Raw genomic sequence first — 20952 nt, 5'->3', positions numbered from 1 at the left:
CCAGGAGCCATAGTTCAGATACTTTTATTGATCTTGATGAGAAAAATTGAATTAAAGTGCTCCTCAATGTATTGGAAAGCTTGGAGCTATAAAGCCCTGTAGTCATTGCTTAAGGCCACTTCTAGAGCGCACTGGAAATTAGATTCCGCCCAAGCAGGCATTGACCACAGTTCAAGAAAACTCTCTCTCTCACACACATGCCCAACCCACGCACGTTCCACAGAGACAGGGATTCACAGAGATGTGATTGATGTATATACAATAACCACTAGACATAAGAGAGCGTCCTGTGTGTTCTGAATTGTATTTATAATTGACCTTTTGCTTGGCTTGTCAACAATAAAATCTTTGTAAATTACAATAGATGTGATGTTTTCCAAATAACCCCCATTCTGCACTTAACGTGTATTTGAAAGACCCTCTCCAGTCACCTGTCTGACCGTGACATGCTTTTGGTGAGGCATCTGAAAACAACAGAATACATTAAAAACATCCATTGTAGCCTAAATATGAGCCATGTCTAAGGGTGTTATCTGGAAGCTTGGTCAGGCATGATGCTGGCAATGCGCCATCATCGTACCTCTTCCCTCTCTAAACTCCCTGCCCGGCCAACGGCCAGCTCTGCTTCATAGTACCACACTCCCACTCTCCTCCAACACCTTCAAACTGTGCTGTTCATGCTTAACTGTGATCTTCTCGCCCTATACAACTGTATGTAATTAATATCAGCTTACTGTTGAACTGGTCCCCCACCCGCCTACATCACCTCTTCCTCTCTAGTTTTTAAACCCTCTCATTCATACAGTTGAAGTCAGAAGTTTACAAACACTTAGGGTGGAGTCATTAAAACTCGTTTTTCAACCACTCCACAAATTTCTTGTTAAACACACTATAGTTTTGGCAAGTTGATTAGGACATCTACTCTGTGCATGACACAAGTCATTTTTCCAACAATTGTTTACAGACAGATTATTTAATCTATAATTCACTGTATCACAATTCCAGTAGGTCAGAAGTTTACATACACTAAGTTGACTGTGCCTTTAAACAGCTTGGAAAATTCCAGAAAATGTCATGGCTTTAGAAGCTTCTTATAGGCTAATTGACATCATATGAGTCAATTGGAGGTGTACATGTGGATGTGTTTCAAGGCCTACCTTCAAACTCAGTGCCTCTTTGCTTGACATCATGGGAAAATCAGAAGAAATCAGTCAAGACCTCAGAAAATAATTATAGATCTGGAACCCTCTTAGGATCAATTTTCAAACGGCTGAAGGTACCACGTTCATCTGTACAAACAATAGTATGCAAGTATAAACACCATGGGACCACGCAGCCGTCATACCGCTCAGGAGGAGACGCGTTCTGTCTCCTAGAGATGAACGTACATTGGTGCGAAAAGTGCAAATCAATCCCAGAACAACAGCAAAAGATCCTGTGAAGATGCTGGATGAAACAGGTACAAAAGTATCGATAGCCACAGTAAAATGAGTCCTATATCGACATAGTCACTGCTTCAAAAGCCACTGCTTCAAAACCGCCATAAAAAAGCCAGACTACGGTTTCCAACTGCACATGGGGGAAAAGATTGTACATTTTGGAGAAATGTCCTCCGGTCACCTGAAACAAAAATAGAACGTTTTGGCCATAATGACCATTGTTACATTTGGAGGAAAAAAGGGGAGGCTTGCAAGCTGAAGAACACCATCCCAACCGTGAAGCCCTGAGGTGGCAGCATCATGTTGTGGAGGTGCTGCAGGAGGGACTGGTGCATTTGACAAAATAGATAGATTCATGAGGAAGGAAAATTATGTGGATATATTGAAGCAACATCTCAAGACATCAGTCAGGAAGTAAAAGCTTGTCGCAAATCGGTCTTCCAAATGGACAATGACCCCAAGCATACTCCCGAAGTTGTGGACGGCTATTCAAAATGTTTGATACCAAGTTAAACAATTTAAAGGCAATGCTACCAAATGCTAATTGAGTGTATGTAAACTTCTGACCCATTGGGAATGTGATGAAAGAAATACAAGATGAAATTAGTCACTCTCTACTATTATTGTCGTGTGTATAGGTGGCAGGGAAGTCAGGCGCAGGAGAGTCAAACAGAGTGTAAAATGGAGTCTTTTAATGAATGTCCACGTAACATGCTCCATAAAACTAATAAGAACAGAATATAAACAAACATGGGTACGAGGACCCGTCGCGCACCTATACAACAAACACAACAATGACAATTAACAATCTCTGACAAAGACATGAGGGGAAACAGAGGGTTAAATACATAACAGGTAATGAATGGGATTGAAAACAGGTGTGTGGGAAGACAAGACAAAACCAATGGAAAATGAAAAATTGATCAATGATGGCTAGAAGACCGGTGACGTCGACCGCCGAGCACCGCCCGAACAAGGAGAGGCAACGACTTTGGCAGAAGTCGTGACAATTATTCTGACATTTCACATTCTTAAAATAAAGTGGTGATCCTAACTGACCTTAGACAGAGAATTTGTACTTGGATTAAATGTCAGGAATTGTGAAAAACTGAGTTTAAATGTATTTGGCTAAGGTGTATGTAAACTTCTGACTTCAACTGTATGGAGCAAACCCCAACCTCCATATGAACTCCATTTCTTCCCTGGGGGAGGAGAACAACTATACCTGAAAGCCACACTGTGTTGATTGATTATTTCTCTCAACCAATATTGGGTGTTCTCACTTTGGAGTGGCCTTGTTTGTGTTCTTCCTGACTTTAATGGCTATTTTGAAGTACATTAGGAGGTGTGAGAGAGAGAGAGAGAGAGAGAGAGAGAGAGAGGGAGCGAGAGAGAGAGAGAGAGAGAGAGATATTACAGGAGTCGTCTGAGCCTTGGGAGTCTGTCTGACACTTTTCTACTCATCACCTCCTGACACATCTTAATACCACCTTCCCTTTTTTGCCCTGTTTTCAGCTGTTTTGTTTGTCCTCTCTTGGCAGTCTCTCCACTGAGGGAGTGTGAGTGTGTTAGCCCGTAGCCTGCAGCAAAGATTAGAGGACTACCTGTGCCTACCTGGTGGGTAGTGACATTTCCTCAGAGGCAATGTGAGAACAGGACCCCAATGCATGATGGGATTGATAGGCTTTGACAGCCAGAAGTGTTCCACAATGACATAGCAGCGTGGGGGGGCGTGGGGGGGGGGGGTCCTGCAGTGGAAAAACTATCTAAATTGTTCAAACTTTTCTATTTCGCTAGCTATGTCAGAGCTGCTAAACTTTCTGGAGAGAAAACGCTTTGACCAAAATACAGTGTGTTTCCATTGGAAATCTATCCCATGCCATTCTTCACTGAATACTGTTCTTAGTTGTATCAATTAGATAGTTTTACATCCCAATAAGACTGCCTTTGATTACTGCTTATTTGCCATCAGTTTTTTAAGAGGCTTCTTAGGTGTATTATTATTATTAAAACGGGATAATGCCAAGGATCTACTCACCTGAAGCACTCCAACAGTTCTTTATTTATTATTTAACCTTTATTTAACTAGGCAAGTCAGTTAAGAACAAATTCTTATTTACAATGACAGCCTATACCAGCCAACGCTGGGCCAATTGTAAGCCCTGTGGAACTCACAATCACCACCGGTTGTGATACAATACAGCCTGGATTCGAACCCGGGTGTCTATAGTGACTCCTCTAGCACTGAGATGCAATGCCTTAGACTTCTGCACCACTCGGTCTAAGGCACTAGATGTTGGTGTTCCACCATTTATACTGATGGTGGAACACTTGATTTTAGAATGTTGTATTTCTGTTGTCTATGTTGCAGCTGCTGTTGTTTTTTTTGAGCTGTGGCAGTAAATGTGCATGATTACCCTTTCTTGCGAATTGTGAATGACTGAGCAAAATCTGTGTTTTTGTTTGAGTTTTACTGAAAGACCACTTCACTGGTCACAAAGTTGAGGCTTTAGATATGTACAGTTTGTAATCTTTGAGGAATATAAAAGCAGAACACCCAATCATATCATCCATATGCACAGCTACAGTTACATTTTTTGAAAACACTATATGTGATATCAGCATCGTATTTATTGGTACATTGAGTGACACTCGTACATACACTCCCTATGTGTAGCATTATGTCCTTATCCAGCTCCTTTTCAAGCTAATTACAGATGAACACAAGGTATCGGTGTGTTAATATGTTTCTTCTCCATTAAGTATCTGGATTACACCCATCCATTTTTCAATAAAATGTAAATAGCATCATGGATTCAAAACATAAACCCCCTGCAGGTGCAATGCATAGTTTATGTTCCAGCTGTACGCAAAGGCAGCTTGTTGAAAGGTCATGTCTATCTTCCTACTGTGCCAATACACTTTGATTTGATCATTCTTGTACATCTAAGACACCTTGTTCAAATGCAACGTTTGTATATTATGGTTGCTACACATTAGGAAGTTCCAATTGCGATTGAAGTCGCATTAGCACATGCTTCACACTATTACATGTGTTTTGCCAAAGAGGACTGCTCTATTTTTGATATACGGTCTTTCTCTTGTCTTCTTATGTAGAAAATATCCTAATGATAATGATGCGCTGGAATGTGTAAAAGGCACACTGAAGCACTTTATGAGTTTTGAACTCAGAGACCAATGTTGTGGCATGCATAAACAGCTACAGTATATCAGGTCGCTCATCTACCGCCTCACTGTTTGAGATGCCCTTTTCTGACTGTGTGCGGTGCAGTCTGGACTCATAAATCAGACGTTTGCTATTTTACGTACATTTTTGTACCTCCATTAAGTAAGTATATGTTACGCTACGTTACAAATGGAAAATTGTCTGCCCACTGGGTAAACATTGCTTCAATCAACATTGTTTCCATGAAATTACAATGACATTTTGTTGAATACACGTCGGTGCCCAGTGCGTGGTTACTTAAGAAAAATAATAAAGTAGAGAGGTTGGTCTGGGAAGATGGGTGGTCGTATACCGCAATCATCTAGCGATCCAAAGGTTACGTGTTCCAATCACGTTGGGGACAATTGTATAATTTTAGCTAACCCTTCCCATGAACCTTTTCCTAAACTGAACCTAATTCCCCTAACTTGTTTCGTAAATTCTCTGAACCTTTGTTGTTAGTTCTCTTAAACAGCAACGTACATTCTCAGAAGACGCAACAAGCTGCCTCATACTATAAATCCTCCAAGACATATGATAAGTTAAGTCATCCAGTTCAAGTGATATTGTCCGACCGGGTAAGAAGTATGACACTATACATCCTCCAATACGTATGTTATTGTACGACCATTACTCCATTTGTAATGTAACGTAACATATCCTACTAAATGGAGGGATTCAAATGCACATCCCAAAAGCTATGAATGACCCTGAGGCCAGGTTGATTGGATAAGAACAGGGCTTCTGTTTGGCCACCATGATTCATAACTACTGTGTTTCATTTAGTGCAGGAAACTCCCATCCCTGGGTTTCAGACTAGATCTAAGACAGGGTACCCCATATAGTGTACCCTAGGACCGGTAAACACATATGGTACGCAAATATGTAACTGGCCAATTGACCAGTAAAATATTTACTACATTTTACCTCCTATATAGTATTGACCATAGACTGCTTAAACAATATTCCTGAAGTGTAATATAATGTAGTTGATGTTTAGGTCAAACTCTAAGTGTTTAGCTGTGTACTAACAGAGATGTGTAGACTCAGGTCTGATCTCGTTACCACAACAACAGAGGACTGTAGGAGATGAGGCCAGGGTCCCGTCCATTGTGAGTTTTTCATGAGGGGCCTCATTACGGCTTGGGTGCCTTTGAAAGACTGTCACAGAATTAAACAGTGAGCTTTGAGAACTCATCATTGTCCATCCTTTCAAACGACTGTCTGAACTAAAGCCCTCCTGAACCCTTCGGACCACTCGGCCTCATTCCAGAGCGAAACATCCTCTGCTTGCTATGTAGCAATGCAAATGACCTATGTTCCAGTAGTGGTGATGATGTTGTCATGTTACAGCATATCATTACAAAACAGGTCATACACAGACACCTAATTAGTCAGTATGATAAGAGTAACACCAACACTGTTCACGCTGGCATAGAAGCACCATTCATTTTATTCCAAAGCCACTGTAGCATCCTAATGTTTTTTTCTACCAACATTACACAAAAACGTGTTCATTACAGTACATTCAGGAAGTTTTCAGACCCCTTGACCTTTTCCATATTTTGTTATGTTATAGCCTTGTTCTTTGCTATGAGAGCCGAAATTGAGCTCAGGTGCATCCCTTTTTCCATTGATCATCCTTGAGATGTTTCTACAACTTGATTGGAGTCCACCTGTGGTAAATTAAATTGATTGGAAATGATTTGGAAAGGTACACACATGTCTATATAAGGTCCCACAGTTGACAGTGCCTGTCAGAGCAAAAACTAAGCCATGAGGTCAAAGGAATTGTCCGTAGAGCTCTGAGACAGGATTCTGTTGATGCACAGATCTGGGGACGGGTATAAAACCATTTCTGCAGCATTGAAGGTTCCCAATACCAAAGTGGCCTTCATCATTATTATATGGAAGAAGTTTGGAACCATGTGGGAATGTTTTTCAGCGGCAGGGACTGGAAGACTAGTCAGGATTGAGGGAAAGATGAATGGAGCAAATTACAGAGAGATCCTTGATAAAAACCTGCTCCAGAGCGCTCAAGACTTCAGACTGGGGGTGAAGGTTCACCTTCCAACAGGACAACGACCCTAAGCACACAGCCAAGACAACCCAGGAGTGGCTTTGTGACAAGTCTCTGAATGTTCTTGAGTGGCCCAGCCAGACTTGAACCCGGACGTGATCCCGATCAAACATCTCTAGAGAGACCTGAAAATAGCTGTGTAGGGACGTTCCCCATCCAACCTGATAGAGTTTGAGAGGATCTGCAGAGAAGAATGGGAGAAACTCCCCAAATACAGGTGTGCCAAAGCTTGTAGCGCCATACCTAAGAATACTCTAGGCCATAATGGCTGCCAAAGGTGCTTCGACAAAGTACTGAGTAAACGGTCTGAATAGTTATGTAAGTGTGATATTTAAAAAATGCTTCTTTTTTTTAACCTGTTTTTGAATTGTCATGATGTGGTATTGTGTGTAGATTGAGAGGGGAAAAAAATATTTAATACATTTTAGAATAAGGCTGTAACATAACAAAATGTGGAAAAGTTAAGGGATCTGAATACTTTCTGAATACCCTGTACAATAGGGTAAGATTTATATTGCCTGTTGAATGATCCAAATGAGGTTGAATACCTGTTAGCGCAAGTTGGGGATAATAATCCTTTATTCCAATAATATTCCAGGAATATAACAATAACCTCCCTGGCTGGAGCATGTAAAGGTCATTCAATAAATGTATTAATTAGGGTAATATTTATGGTTTTTGTTATATTCCTGGAATATTTTTAGAATAAAGGGTGATTTTCTCCAACTTGAGCTAAGAGGTTCTAGAACAGTTCATTTGAAAACATACAGTAGGTGAGATATGGGGAACCAAAACAAGCTCACACCTGATGTTATTTCCCAAATTGAAAATTGTCAATAAAATAAACCTAGCTAATTGTGCATGTCTCAATGTGTGAAACATATACAAATAAACATTCTCACTGCTCTTGACATGCAGCTTGAGATGCTCAGTGCCCCGTTTTTCTAAAGTTATCTATCCAGATTTCGGCAATTAGATAGTATTAAATGGAATGAATAGAACACCAGGATGGTTAACTTTTAGAAAACTAGGCCCTAAGGACCGAAACATTGCTGCTGAAATGCATCTGCTCTGACACTAAATTAAAAGTGAGTGTTTTGTTTAATCAAGTCTGATCTCAACCATGGGATGCAGAGATTAACTTTAATTTGAAGGCATAATTAATTTTTGCACATCATGACCAAAAACCTAAAATAGAGAGAGCCTGAGTGATTATGTTTTAAAGATGAGACAAATGAGCTTGTAGGTCTTTGTTTTAATACTCAAACAAGGGATCCACAAGACGCAGATAAATGTTTAGAATGTACAGTACATTGGCTACATAGGCAGGCTAATTATTGGCAAAATATCTGATCTGATTGGTTAAAAGACCAGTTAGTGTCAAATTATTAGAATTGGCAGCCATTGCATTGTGAATATAGACACAATTGATGATTCCTTAACCTCATATTCAATGCCAAGAAGCTTCATGTATAATGTAGTTGCATCACTGTAAATCCTTCAGGAATTAATCTCAGTGCATTACTGCATAAATATCTCAAATTGATATTGAATAGCCCATGGGCATATGGAAATACCCATCCAACTCTGAACATATCCATCAATAAATGTGAGCTTTGTTGAGACCTCAAATCCCCCTACCATTAACTCCATTTTTAAGTCATAAATATCTATATTATATAATTATCTGTGTTGACTAACTCTAGAGTCATGCCTCAGTGTGCCTCACTTCTCTGATTCTAGATCTTACTAGATCTAATTGTGAGATTCAGTTACATTAACGTTATAGCATATAATAGCGATCTGATGTTGCTGCTGCTGAGTCTGATTTCTAGCCTAAAATCACATTTCTCTCCAAAGCTTGATTTTGCATCATCTCTTCAAGTGAACAATAACAATAAAATAAAAACAACTGAATATCTGGCAAGAGGTGTTGATGAGATGTGTTCTGTAGGACACGAGTTGATGTCATTGCCAATAATGTGATAATACTTGTAACCTAATCAAACTTACAGTTTAGACAAATCACAAAATTATGTTTGATTCATAGTTGAAGTACTACAGACAAACAGCAGTCACTCTCACACAGACAATTAGTCTAAAAATGGTTCCTGAACCTCATTATCCATTTGACTTGATGACGACAAACTCCTGGAACAACTAAGGTCGATGCTTATCTAACAACCAACAAGCCCGGAAACACCCGTGTGGAAACACCTCGCTATCCTCAAACTCCCTGTCATAAATCAACCAAGGCGCAGCGTGCATGTAGTTCCACATCTTTTAATGAAAGTGAAACCGAATGAACCAAAAAACAAACAGGTAAACAGCAAAGACTGTGACGCAACCGAGGTGCACAATGCCCACCCCAACTCATGCCCTGACCAAACCAAAATAGAGACATAAAAAAGGAACTAAGGTCAGGACGTGACAGGAGCACTTACTTATTATGAGTAACCATGATGAACCACATAGCAATTTAGATTTTTCAAGGGGTGCTGCAGAACCCTCAGCACCCCTACTTCCCACGGCTATGGTGGCCCATTCAAGCCTGTGTACTTGAGTTTGGACTCCCTACTCTTATGTTGTTATAGGATTATTTTGGGAAATGCATTAAATCTCTATTTTCTTTATACTAAATTCCTTCTTCTCTCCTTCCCCCCTCTTTCTATCTCTATGCAGGCTGTGGAAACCAACCTGGCATCCAAGGACAGCCATTGGGTTTATGCCAATGAGGTGAGATCAATAGTGATTTATTATATTTATACATCACATTTATTCAGTTTGCTCCGTCGCAGTTGCATTAAATGCCAATGTACGGATAGACATGGATTAAAACCAATAACACTTTCACTCTGACTTCTTCCATATTTAGACTCGAAAACAGTATAAAAGCTCTCACACCATGCCACTTTGTTTCTATCTGAGGGGTTTTATACATTATTGGCCAAATAATTATTAATTATTGCATTCACAGCACTTCGGAAGCCAAAGCTGTTTTTTTCCTGTTTCGTTGTTGACCTGCCATTGCGTAAATGGTCTTCCAAATGGGCTTTAACATCAATAAATGTCAAGCACTTTGTGAATACCAAACACTGTGCTCTGTGCCATGCCTTAGACCATCTGGGCACCTTTGCATTGATTTAGGCTGATTTGCTGAGAAGGACCATAAGTCCTCTGATGTCCCAATGCTAATGGGAAAAAAGCATGTTTCTAATGTACCTTGATGCCTTTTTATTAGCGTTTATGTGCTTCCAGAGTACACTTTTAAGTTGACCTAATCACCAACCACAGCACACAGACACACACACACACACACACACACACACACACACACACACACACACACACACACACACACACACACACACACACACACACACACACACACACACACACACACACACACACACACACAAATGCACAAATGTATGCTCAAACAGACACATGGGTCTTTCTAATTAACTAGGGTACCAGTGAGCATTTATTTTTCTCTGTTTGGAGCTATTACAAAGTCATTAATAATAATTTGCCTGTTTTATTGTGTGTACATTAAGATACAGTATAAAGGGGGAACATAGATACATTCAATGTAATTCATGAGTTGAATCAAAACCTACAGTATGTTTAAACCCATTTTCATGCATGTCTTCACAAATTTGAGACAAAACACTACTTTGCTTTCCTTGCATTTATGTTACAGTTTATTGTTATATCATATACAACGCATTTAACAAATACAGTTGAAGTCGGAAGTTTACATACACTTAGGTCGGAGTCATTAAAACTAGTTTTTCAACCACTCCACAAATTTCGTATTAAAAAAATATAGTTATGGCAAGTTGGTTAGGACATCTACATCTATTCACTGTATCACAATTCCAGTGGGTCAGAAGTTTACATACACTAGGTTGACTGTGCCTTTAAACAGCTTGGGAAATTCCATAATTTGATGTCATGGCTTTAGAAGCTTCTAATTGACATAATTTGGGTCAATTGGAGGTGTACATGTGGATGTATTTCAAGGCCTACCTTCAAACTCAGTGCCTCTTTGCTTGACATCATGGAAAAATGTAAAAGAAATCAGCCTAGACCTCAGAAAAATAATTGTAGACCTCCACACGTCTGGTTCATCCTTGGGAGCAATTTCCAAACACCTGAAGGTACCACGTTCATCTGTACAAACAATAGTATGCAAGTATAAACACCATGGGACCACTCAGCCATCATACCACTCAGGAAGGAACTGTCTCCTAGAGATGAACGTACTTTGGTGCGAAAAGTGCAAATCAATCCCAGAACAACAGCAAAGGATCCTGTGAAGATGCTGGAGGAAACAGGTACAAAAGTATCTATAACCACAGTAAAATACGTTTATATCGACATAACCTGAAAGGCCGCTCAACAAGGAAGTGGTTCACTGCTCCAAAACCGCAATAAAAAAGCTGGACTACTGTTTCCAGCTGCACATGGAAACAAAGATCGTACTTGTTGGAGAAATGTCCTCTGGTCTGATGAAACAGAAATAGAACGCTTTGGCCATAACGGCCATCGTTATGTTTGGAGGAAAAAGGGGGAGGCTTGCAACCTCCAGCATCATGTTGTGGCGGTGCTTTGCTGCAGGAGGGACTGGTACACTTCACAAAATAATGGTAGGATGAGGCAGGAAAATTATGTGAATATATTGAAGCAACATCTCAAGCTTGGTCGCAAATGGGTCTTCCAAATGGACAATGACCCCAAGCATACTTCCAAAGTTGTGGCAAAATGGCTTAACTTTGGGAAAGGCATACCGCTAGCGCCCGGCCTCGACAACATCCGGTGAAATTGCAGAGCATGAAATTCAAAATACAAAATTTGTAATATTAAACATTCAAGAAAATACAAGTGTTATACATCGGTTGAAAGCTTAACTTCTTGTTAATCCAGATACTTTGTCAGATTTCAAAAAGGCTTTACGGCGAAAGCATACAATGCGATAATCTGATGACAGCGCCCCGCGTACAAAAGCATTGAAAACATTTTCCAACCAAGCAGACGCGTCACGAAAGTCAGAAATAGCAATAAAATGAATCACTTACCTTTGAAGATCTTCCACTGTTTGCAATCTAAAGGGTCCCAGCTACATCACAAATGGTAGTTTTGTTCAATAAAGTCCTTCTTTATATCCCAAAAAAGTAAGTTTAGTTGGCGCGCTTCATTCAGTAATCCACCGGTTTCCCTCATTCAAAATGCATAGAAAATGAATCCCAAACAACATTTCTAATCAATCCTCAGGTACCTTAATATGTAAATAAATGATACAATTTAAGACGGAGAATAGTATGCTCATTACCGGAGATTAATAACGAAGTGCGCGCTCTCACTGGAGCACGCTACAAACACTACAGCCAAAATGGGAGCCACTTAGAAAAACTACAAATTCTAGCTAATTTTTCAAAAAACAAGCCTGAAACTCTTTTTAAAGACTGTTGACATCTACTTGAATCCCTGGGAACTGCAATCTGGGAGGTATTCCTTTTATATTCCATAGACAGCCATTATAATGAGTGGTGAGCCCCCGCCCCCCAAAAAAATCCCGGATGAGTTCGCCTCAGGTTTTTGCCTGCTATATCAGTTCTGTTATACTCACAGACATTATTTCAACAGTTTTTGAAACTGTGAAGTGTTTTCTATCCAATAATCCTAATATGCATATCCTAGCTTCTAGTCCTGAGTAACAGGCAGCTTACATTGGGCACCTCATTCATCCAAACTTCCGAATCCTGGCCCCTATCCATATCAAGAAATCAGTCAGGAGGTTAAAGCTTGGTCGCAAATGGGTCTTCCAAATGGACAATGACCCCAAACATACTTCCAAAGTTGTGGCAAAATAGCTAAAGGACAACAAAGTTAAGGTATCGGAGTGGCCATCACAAAGCCCTGACTTCAAGCCTATAGAACATTTGTGGGCAGAACTGAAAAAAGTGTGTGCGAGCAAAGAGGCCTACAAACCTGACTCGGTTACCCCAGCTCTGTCAGGAGGAGTGGGCCAAAATTCACCGATGTAAAGGCAATGCTACCAAATACTAATTGAGTTAACTTCTGACCCACTGGGAATGTGATGAAAGAAATAAAAGCTGAAATACATTGTTAACCCAGAAAATCTTAGGTTTTATTACATACAGTCAGGAGGAACTATTGGATAAAAGAGCAACGTCAACTCACCAACATTACGACCAGGAATATGACTTTCCCGAAGCGGATCCTCTGTTTGGCCCACTACCCAGGACAATGGATTGGATCCCAGACAGCGACCCAAAACAACGGCGCCGCATAAGGGGCAGACGGTGCGGTCTTCTGGTCAGGCTCCGTAGACGGGCACATCGCCCACCTCTCCCAAGCATACTACTCGCCAGTCTCTTGACAACAAGGTAGACGAAAGGGTTGCCTTCCAGAGAGACATCAGAGACTGTAACGTTCTTTGTTTCACGGAAACATGGCTCACTCGAGACACGCTATCGGAGTCGGTACAGCCACCTGGTTTCTTCACACATCGCGCTGACAGAAACAAGCATCTTTCTGTTAAGAAGAAGGGCGGGGGTGTATGCCTTATGATTAACGAGACGTGGTGTGATCATAACAACATACAGGAACTCAAGTCCTTTTGTTCGCCTGACTTCCTCACAATCAAATGCCGACCTCATTATCTACTAAGAAAATTTTCTTCGATCATAATCACAGTCGTGCATATTCTCCCCCAAGCAGACACATCGAAGGCCATGAACAAACTTCATTTGACTCTATGTAAACTGGAAACCACATATCCTGAGCCTGCATTTATTGTAGCTTGGGATTTTAACAAGGCTAATCTGAAAACAATGCTCCCTAAATTTTATCAGCATATCCATTGTGAGACCCGGAATGGCAAAACCCTGGATCATTGTTATTCTAAATTCCGCGACTCATATAAGGCCCTCCCCCGCTCTCCTTTCGGAAAAGCTGACCATGACTCCATTTTGTTGCTCCCAGCCTAAAGACAGAAACTAAAACAGGAAGCACCAGTGCTCAGGTCTGTTCAACGCTGGTCTGACCAATCGGATTCCACGCTTCAAGATTGCTTGGATCACGTGGAATGTGATATGTTCCGCATAGCGCCGAACAACAACATTGATGAATACGCTGATTCGGTGAGCGAGTTTATTAGCAAGTGCATCGGTGGTGTTGTACCCACAGCGTCTATTAAAACATTCCCCAACCAGAAACCGTGGATTGATGCCAGCATTCGTGCAAAACTGAAAGCGTGAACCACTGTTTTTAATCAGGGCAAGGTGACCGGAAACATGACCTAATACAAACAGTGTAGCTATTCCCTCTGCAAGGCAATCAAACAAGCTAAGCATCAGTATAGAGACAAAGTAGAGTCGCAATTTAAATGCTCAGACACGAGAGGTATGTGGCAGGGTCTACAGTCAATCACGGACAACAAAAGAAAAACCAGCCCCGTCGCGGGCCACGATGTCTTGCTCCCAGACAAATTAAACAACTTCTTTGCTCACTTTGAGGACAATACAGTGCCACTGACACGGCCCGCTACCAAAACCTGTGGGCTCTCCTTCACTGCAGCCAACGTGAGTAAAACATTTAAACGTGTTAACCCTCTTCAGGCTGCCGGCCCAGACGGCATCCCAAGCCGCATTCTCAGAGCATGCGCAGACCAGCTGGCTGGTGTGTTTATGGACATATTCAATCAAGCCTTATCACAGTCAGCTGTTCCCACATGCTTCAAGAGGGCCACCATTGTTCCTGTTCCCAAGAAAGCTAAGGTAACTGAGCTAAATGACTATCGCCCCGTAGCACTCACTTCCGACCACATGAGAGACTAGTCAAGGACCATATCACCTCCATCCTACCTGACACCCTTGACCCACTCCAATTTTCTTACCGCCCCAATAGGTCCACGGACGACGCAATCAAAATCACACTGCACATTGTCCTAACCCATCTGGACAAGATGAATACCCATATAAGGATGCTGTTCATCGAATACAGCTCAACATTTTACACCATAGTACCCTCCAAACTTGTCATTAAGCTTGAGACCCTGGGTCTCGACCCCGTCCTGTGCATCTGGGTCCTGGACTTCCTGACGGGCCGCCCCCCAGGTGGTGAGGGTAGGAAACGACATCTCCACCCCGCTGATCCTCAACATTGGGGCCCCACAAGGATGCGTTCTCAGCCCTCTCCTGTACTCCCTGTTCACCCATGACTGCGTGGCCATGCACGACTCCAACTCGATCACCAAGTTTGCAGACAACACTACAGTGGTAGGCTTGATTACCAACAACAATGAGACGGCCTACAGGGAGGAGGTGAGGACCCACGGAGTGTGGTGTCAGGAAAATAACCTCACACTCAACGTCAACAAAACCAAGGAGATGATCTCGGACTTCAGGTAATAGCACAGGGAGCACCCCCCTATCCACATTGACAGGACAGTAGTGGAGAGGGTGGAAAGTTTTAAGTTCCTCTGCGTACACGTCAACGATAAACTGAATTGGTCCACCCACACAGACAGCTTGGTGAAGAAGGCGCAGCAGTGCCTCTTCAACCTCAGGAGGCTGAAGAAATTTGACTTGTCACCAAAATCACTCACAAACTTTTACAGATGCACAATCGAGAGCATCCTGTCGGGCTGTATCACCACCTGGTACGGCAACTGCTCCGCCCACAACCGTAAGGCTCTCCAGAGGGTAGTGAGGTCTGCACAACACATCACCGGGGGCAATCTACCTGCCCTCCAGGACACCTACACCACCCGATGTCACAGGAAGGCCAAAAAGATCATCAAGGACAACAACCACTCGAGCCACTGCCTGTTCACCCCACTATGATCCAGAAGGCGAGGTCAGTACAGGTGCATCAAAGCAGGGACCAAGAGACTAAAAAACATATTCTCTCTCAAGGCCATCAGACTGTTCAATAGCCATCACTAACATTGAGTGGCTGCTGCCAACATACTGACTCAACTCCAGCCACTTTAATAATGGAAAAATTGATATAATGCATGTATCACTAGCCCCTTTAAACAATGCCACTTTATATAATGTTTACATACCTTACATTACTCATCTCATATGTTTATACTGTACTCTATACCATCTACTGCTTCTTGCCTATGCCGTTCGGCCATCGCTCATCCATATATATTTTTATGTACATATTCTTATTCATTCCTTTACACTTCTGTGTATAAGGTAGTTGTTGTAAAATTGTTAGATCATTTGTTAGATATTACTGCATGGTCGGAACTAGAAGCACAAGCATTTCGCTACGCTCGCATTAACATCTGCTAACCATGTGTATGTGACAAATACAATTTGATTTGATTAGATTTTTTGTATGGAGATCTCGGAAGTGTACTGTAAACTCGTAACGTTTCATATCTCACTATTTTACGGTGTGAAAACAGTTTTCATGGGCACACATAACCAAAATAATGTATGTAATTGCAAAATCCAATGCTTTCAACAGAAAGATTCATTTTAATATGATTAATAAAACAAAAATTGATACTGTCATTAACAGGGTTCTTTAATAATTACGCATAATAGTTGTTTATACGTGTTTGATGGCTGTTTAGTTACAGTATGTGGGGATATTATCACACAACATAAGCTGATTCAGTAAATAATTTTATGAATGACAGTCGAGTGATAAAGACCTTGTGTGATACTGCAAACGATTTAACAGCCAAAGTGCAGGAATTAATCTCCATTACTGATCTCCAGGACTGACGGAACATTTTGGTGTGTATGTTGTTACCGTTGTTAATATAATTAGCCTATATTATGGACAACATTAAATCAAGATTCTTAAGGTAAAATTACAGTCCGTTTACGTTTTGATCGTTTATTTTCCAAGTTTTTGCATATAAAGCCAAAAAACAACTTAATATTTCGGGATGCCTGGTCAAGTGCACAGCCAGCACTTCCTGTCCTTTCAAAGTTGGTCATTACTATTCTAACTCCATTCTATTAATCTATTATCTATTCATTAATTGATTCATTTCTGCCCATACCGTGCCATAGTGGCAAGATAAGGTAAGATTTCTGCATACTATTTAGTGTGTATTGACTTAATCATCTGTTATTACTCTAAATGCTTAGCTGACTAATATATCTTAGCTGCCTAGAAAACCATTGGTAATCTTGTTAAATTATGCTATTCAGCCAAAACAACAGTATCTATTTATCTGTGGCTGTGTCCAGCTTACATCTGTGCAAATATATGTGTGTATTGCAATGGAATTAAACATCCAACCAGTGCCTCGAGTGTCATGCTGTAGGTCCACCACACACTTGAAGGGTTGTGGGGTCCTGTCTAGAAACAACCCCTAGACACTTGTGGAGATATGAGAGAATTGGACAGGCGTAAGCAATACCACCAATATTCCATCAAGCCTATCAGAGGTTAAGGTGGAGCGCTCACCATGTCACCACCCATCAATCCCTCTCAGATTTCCAGAAGTGTCTAGACTCTGGGCAGTAGGGGCTCGGGGTTGTTTCTGGACAGACCATGGGTAGTATGGTAGCTCAGTCAGTCAGTCTGGCACTGTCAAAAAATGTTAATAGCTGTCAAATACTTGCTTCCTCTGCCCTTGGAGAATCTCAATTACATTTCCTTGATTAGTTTCATCCTCTCTCCTTGTTTCCTTCTCAAAACCCATTGGATGCGAAGGTCAGAGGTCCCTCCCTTCTCACGTTCTTATCCAATGGGTTTTGAGGAAGTTAGGAATGAAGGAAATGCAATTGAGATTCTACCCTCGTTTCCCCCATTCATCACCTCCCTCTCAAAGCACATTGGGGGAGAGGAGGGAAGATTCCCCTCCTCATGCTCCAATGCACTTTCAAGGCAAGGAGTGGAGTAAAGAAGGACAGAGGAAGCAAGAATGTGAAGTCTGGTTTTCACACACACACACACACACTGCTTGAAGAATTTACTGATTATAATGATTTCATTATTGTTTATTATTATTGACAATGATTTTTTGATAGAACCCATTGTATTATATTATTGTATTAAATTACTTTATCAACTTTAATAAAATAGAAATAGTGTTTATCATTTTCATTATTTTCGAATGTTTAGCATGGCTATAAATGATAGAGAAGTTGACTAAAGCACAAACAGACCTGGCTGTGAGACATAACAAAGAAACATGCAGTGTCCATGTTTCATGTGATGTTTTGAATGACATTTAGATGTTTTGTTGTTGCTAGGAGTTACAGTCTCGTGTGTATCTAGACTACCCTCCTGTAACTGCAAGTGAAGTGAAGCTGCAAGAAAATCATAATTAAGGGTGATTTTGCAAACAGTATTTTTTTGTGTTTTGGGTTAGATTTTTAAGATCAATTTTTTTGTTTGTTTTAGTATTCATTCTTTATTAAATTACAATGAATACTTACCACGCTGAACCTTGGTCCTATCTTTCTCCCGACGACAGACGTTACAGATCCGCTTTGGAAAAGTCGTATTCCTGATCGTAATGTTTGTTGACATTGCTCTTATATCCAATAGTTCCTCCCGGTTGTATGTATTGAAACTTAAGATTTCTTGGGGTAACAATGTAAGAAATAATACATAAAAAAATAAAAAATACTGCGACGCGGCCATCTCTGTCGGTGCTTAAACTAATTATTAGTTTAAGCACCGATTATTGTATTTTTCTTGTTTATATTGAATACATAATTTAAACATTCATAGTGTAGGTTGGAAAAAGTATGTGAACCCCTAAGCTAATGACTTCTCCAAAAGCTCATTGGAGTTAGGAGTCAGCTAACTTTGAGTCCAATCAATGAGACGAGATTGGAGATGTTGGTTAGAGCTGCCTTGCCCTATAAAAAACACTCACAAAATGTTAGTTTGCTATTCACAAGAAGCATTGCCTGATGTGAACCATGCCTCAAACAAAAGAAATCTCAGAAGACCTAAGATTAAGAATTGTTGAGTTGCATAAAGCTGGAATGTGTTACAAATATATCTCTAAAAGCCTTGATGTTCATCAGTCCACGCTATCACAAAGTGTCTGTAAATGGAGAACGTTCAGCACTGTTGCTACTCTCCCTAGGAATGGCCATCCTGATGACTGCAAGAGCACAGCGCAGAATGCTCTGTGAAGTAGAGTTCTAGTGTGTCAGCTAAAGACTTACAGAAATCTCTCGAACATGCTCACATCTCTGTTGACGAGTCTACTATGTGGAAAACACGAAACAAGATTTGTGTTCATGGGAGGACACCACTGAAGAACATTACTGCACATCTGAAGTTTGCAAAAGTGCACGTGGACTTTCCCCAGCGCTACTGGCAAAATATTCTGTGGACTGATGAAACTACAATTGAGTTGTTTGGAAGGAACACACAACACTATGTGTGGAGAAAAAAAGGCTCAGAACACCAGCATCAAAACCTCATCCCAGCTTTAAAGTATGGTGGAGGGAGCATCATGGTTTGGGGCTGCTTTGCTCCCTCAGGGCCTGGACAGCTTGCTATCACCGACCGAAGAATGGATTCCGAAGTTTCCAAGACATTTTGCAGTAGAATGTTAGGTTTACTGTCCGCCAATTGAAGCTCAACAGAAGTTGGGCGATACAACAGGACAATGACCCAAAATAGAAGTAAATCAACAACACACCAGACATCCCAAGAATATTGCTGAACTGAAACAGTTTTGTAAAGAGGAATGTTCCAAAATTCCTCCTGACAGTTGTGCAGGTCTGATCCCCAACTAAAGAAAACGTTTGGTTGAGGTTATTGCTGCCAAAGGAGGGTCAAGCAGTTATTAAATCCAAGGGTTCGCATACGTTTTCCACCCTGCACTGTGAATGTTTACACAGTGTGTTCAGGAAAGACATGAAAACTTGTAATTGTTTGTGTGTTATTAGTTTAAGCAGACTGTGTTTGTCTATTGTTGTGACCTAGATGACGATCAGATAAAATGGTACGACCAATTTATGCAGAAATCCAGGTAATTCCAAAGGGTTCACATACTTTTTATTGTAACTGTATGCGATTGTTTTGTCACACAGACCATGATAATTCAACAAACAGAGGCAAAGCATAACCTTCCACTTCAAACTGCACAGCACCACAGCCATCTCCTAGCGCATTACAGCCCATTACAGACATACAGTACATGAGGGATTTATTGGAAAGTGGTGTGTTGTGAAATATGATGAAGACCCTTACCGTGGTATTATACAAGATGTTGATGCAGGAGCTGCACTCTAGTCAAGAGGATGAGTCGTGTGGGAGCCAACCGATTATTTTGTCCAATGAGAGAGGACATTGTATGGTACCAACCAGAGAATGTGCTTGGGCTTGTCCCTGAGGCTCATCCAGTGACAAAACGGCATATGATGCTTGATAGCGCAATCTGGGAGGAATTTGCTCTACCGTTAAGCAGTAGAGATCATTAACCTGTTGAAACTCCCCATCCCGGGTCCGGGATCGTGACTAAAGCCTCAGGCTCATTAGCATAACGCAACGTTAACGATTTCTGAAAATCGCAAATAAAATGAAAATAATGCGCCTGCTCTCAAGCTTGGCCTTTTCTTAACAACACTCTCATCTCAGATTTTCAAAATATGCTTTTGAACCATAGCAATTGACTAATTTGTGTAAGAGTATGCTAAGCTAGCTTAGCATTTTGAGTAGCATTTAGCACGCAACATTTTCACAAAAACGAGATAACCAAATAAATAAAATCATTTACCTTTGAAGAGCTTCGGATGTTTTCAATGAGGAGACTCTCAGTTACATACCAAATGCGCAGTTTTTCCTGAAAGCGTCTGTGTGTAGGAGAAATCGTTCCGTTTTGTACATCACATTTGGCTACCGAAACGAACCGAAAATTCAGTCACCTACCACGTCAAACTTTTTCCGAATTAACTCCATAATATCGACCGAAACATGGCAAACGTTGTTTGGAATCAATCCTCAAGGTGTTTTTTTCACATATCTCTTCATTGATATATCGTTCGTGGAAGCCTGCATTCTCCTCTGAATTCTGTGGAAAAATACTTGCAGCTGACTTTTGTGCACCAATTTCGGCGCAGGACACCGGGCGGACACCTGGTAAATGTGGTCTCTTATGGTCAATCTTCCAATGATATGCCTACAAATACGTCACAATGCTGCAGACACCTTGGGGAAACGACAGAAAGGGC

General features: G+C 41.0%; 1 protein-coding gene across 2 annotated transcripts in view; it reads left to right on the top strand.

Moving 5' to 3' along the window:
• The window catches only part of LOC135512297 (glutamate receptor ionotropic, delta-1-like), a 467441-nt gene that overhangs the window by 317430 nt on the left and 129059 nt on the right, over positions 1-20952 (top strand). For both annotated transcript variants that reach the window (XM_064934181.1, XM_064934183.1), the window contains exon 5: positions 9428-9481. In XM_064934181.1, coding sequence (XP_064790253.1) covers positions 9428-9481 — 54 coding nt within the window. The remainder of the gene's footprint in view (positions 1-9427; positions 9482-20952) is intronic.

Source organism: Oncorhynchus masou, chromosome 24, assembly GCF_036934945.1.
Source record: "Oncorhynchus masou masou isolate Uvic2021 chromosome 24, UVic_Omas_1.1, whole genome shotgun sequence".
In the NCBI taxonomy this organism is placed as follows: Eukaryota; Metazoa; Chordata; class Actinopteri; order Salmoniformes; family Salmonidae; genus Oncorhynchus; species Oncorhynchus masou.
Note: the sequence above shows the minus strand (reverse complement) of the source record. Positions and strands in the feature narration are given on the sequence as shown.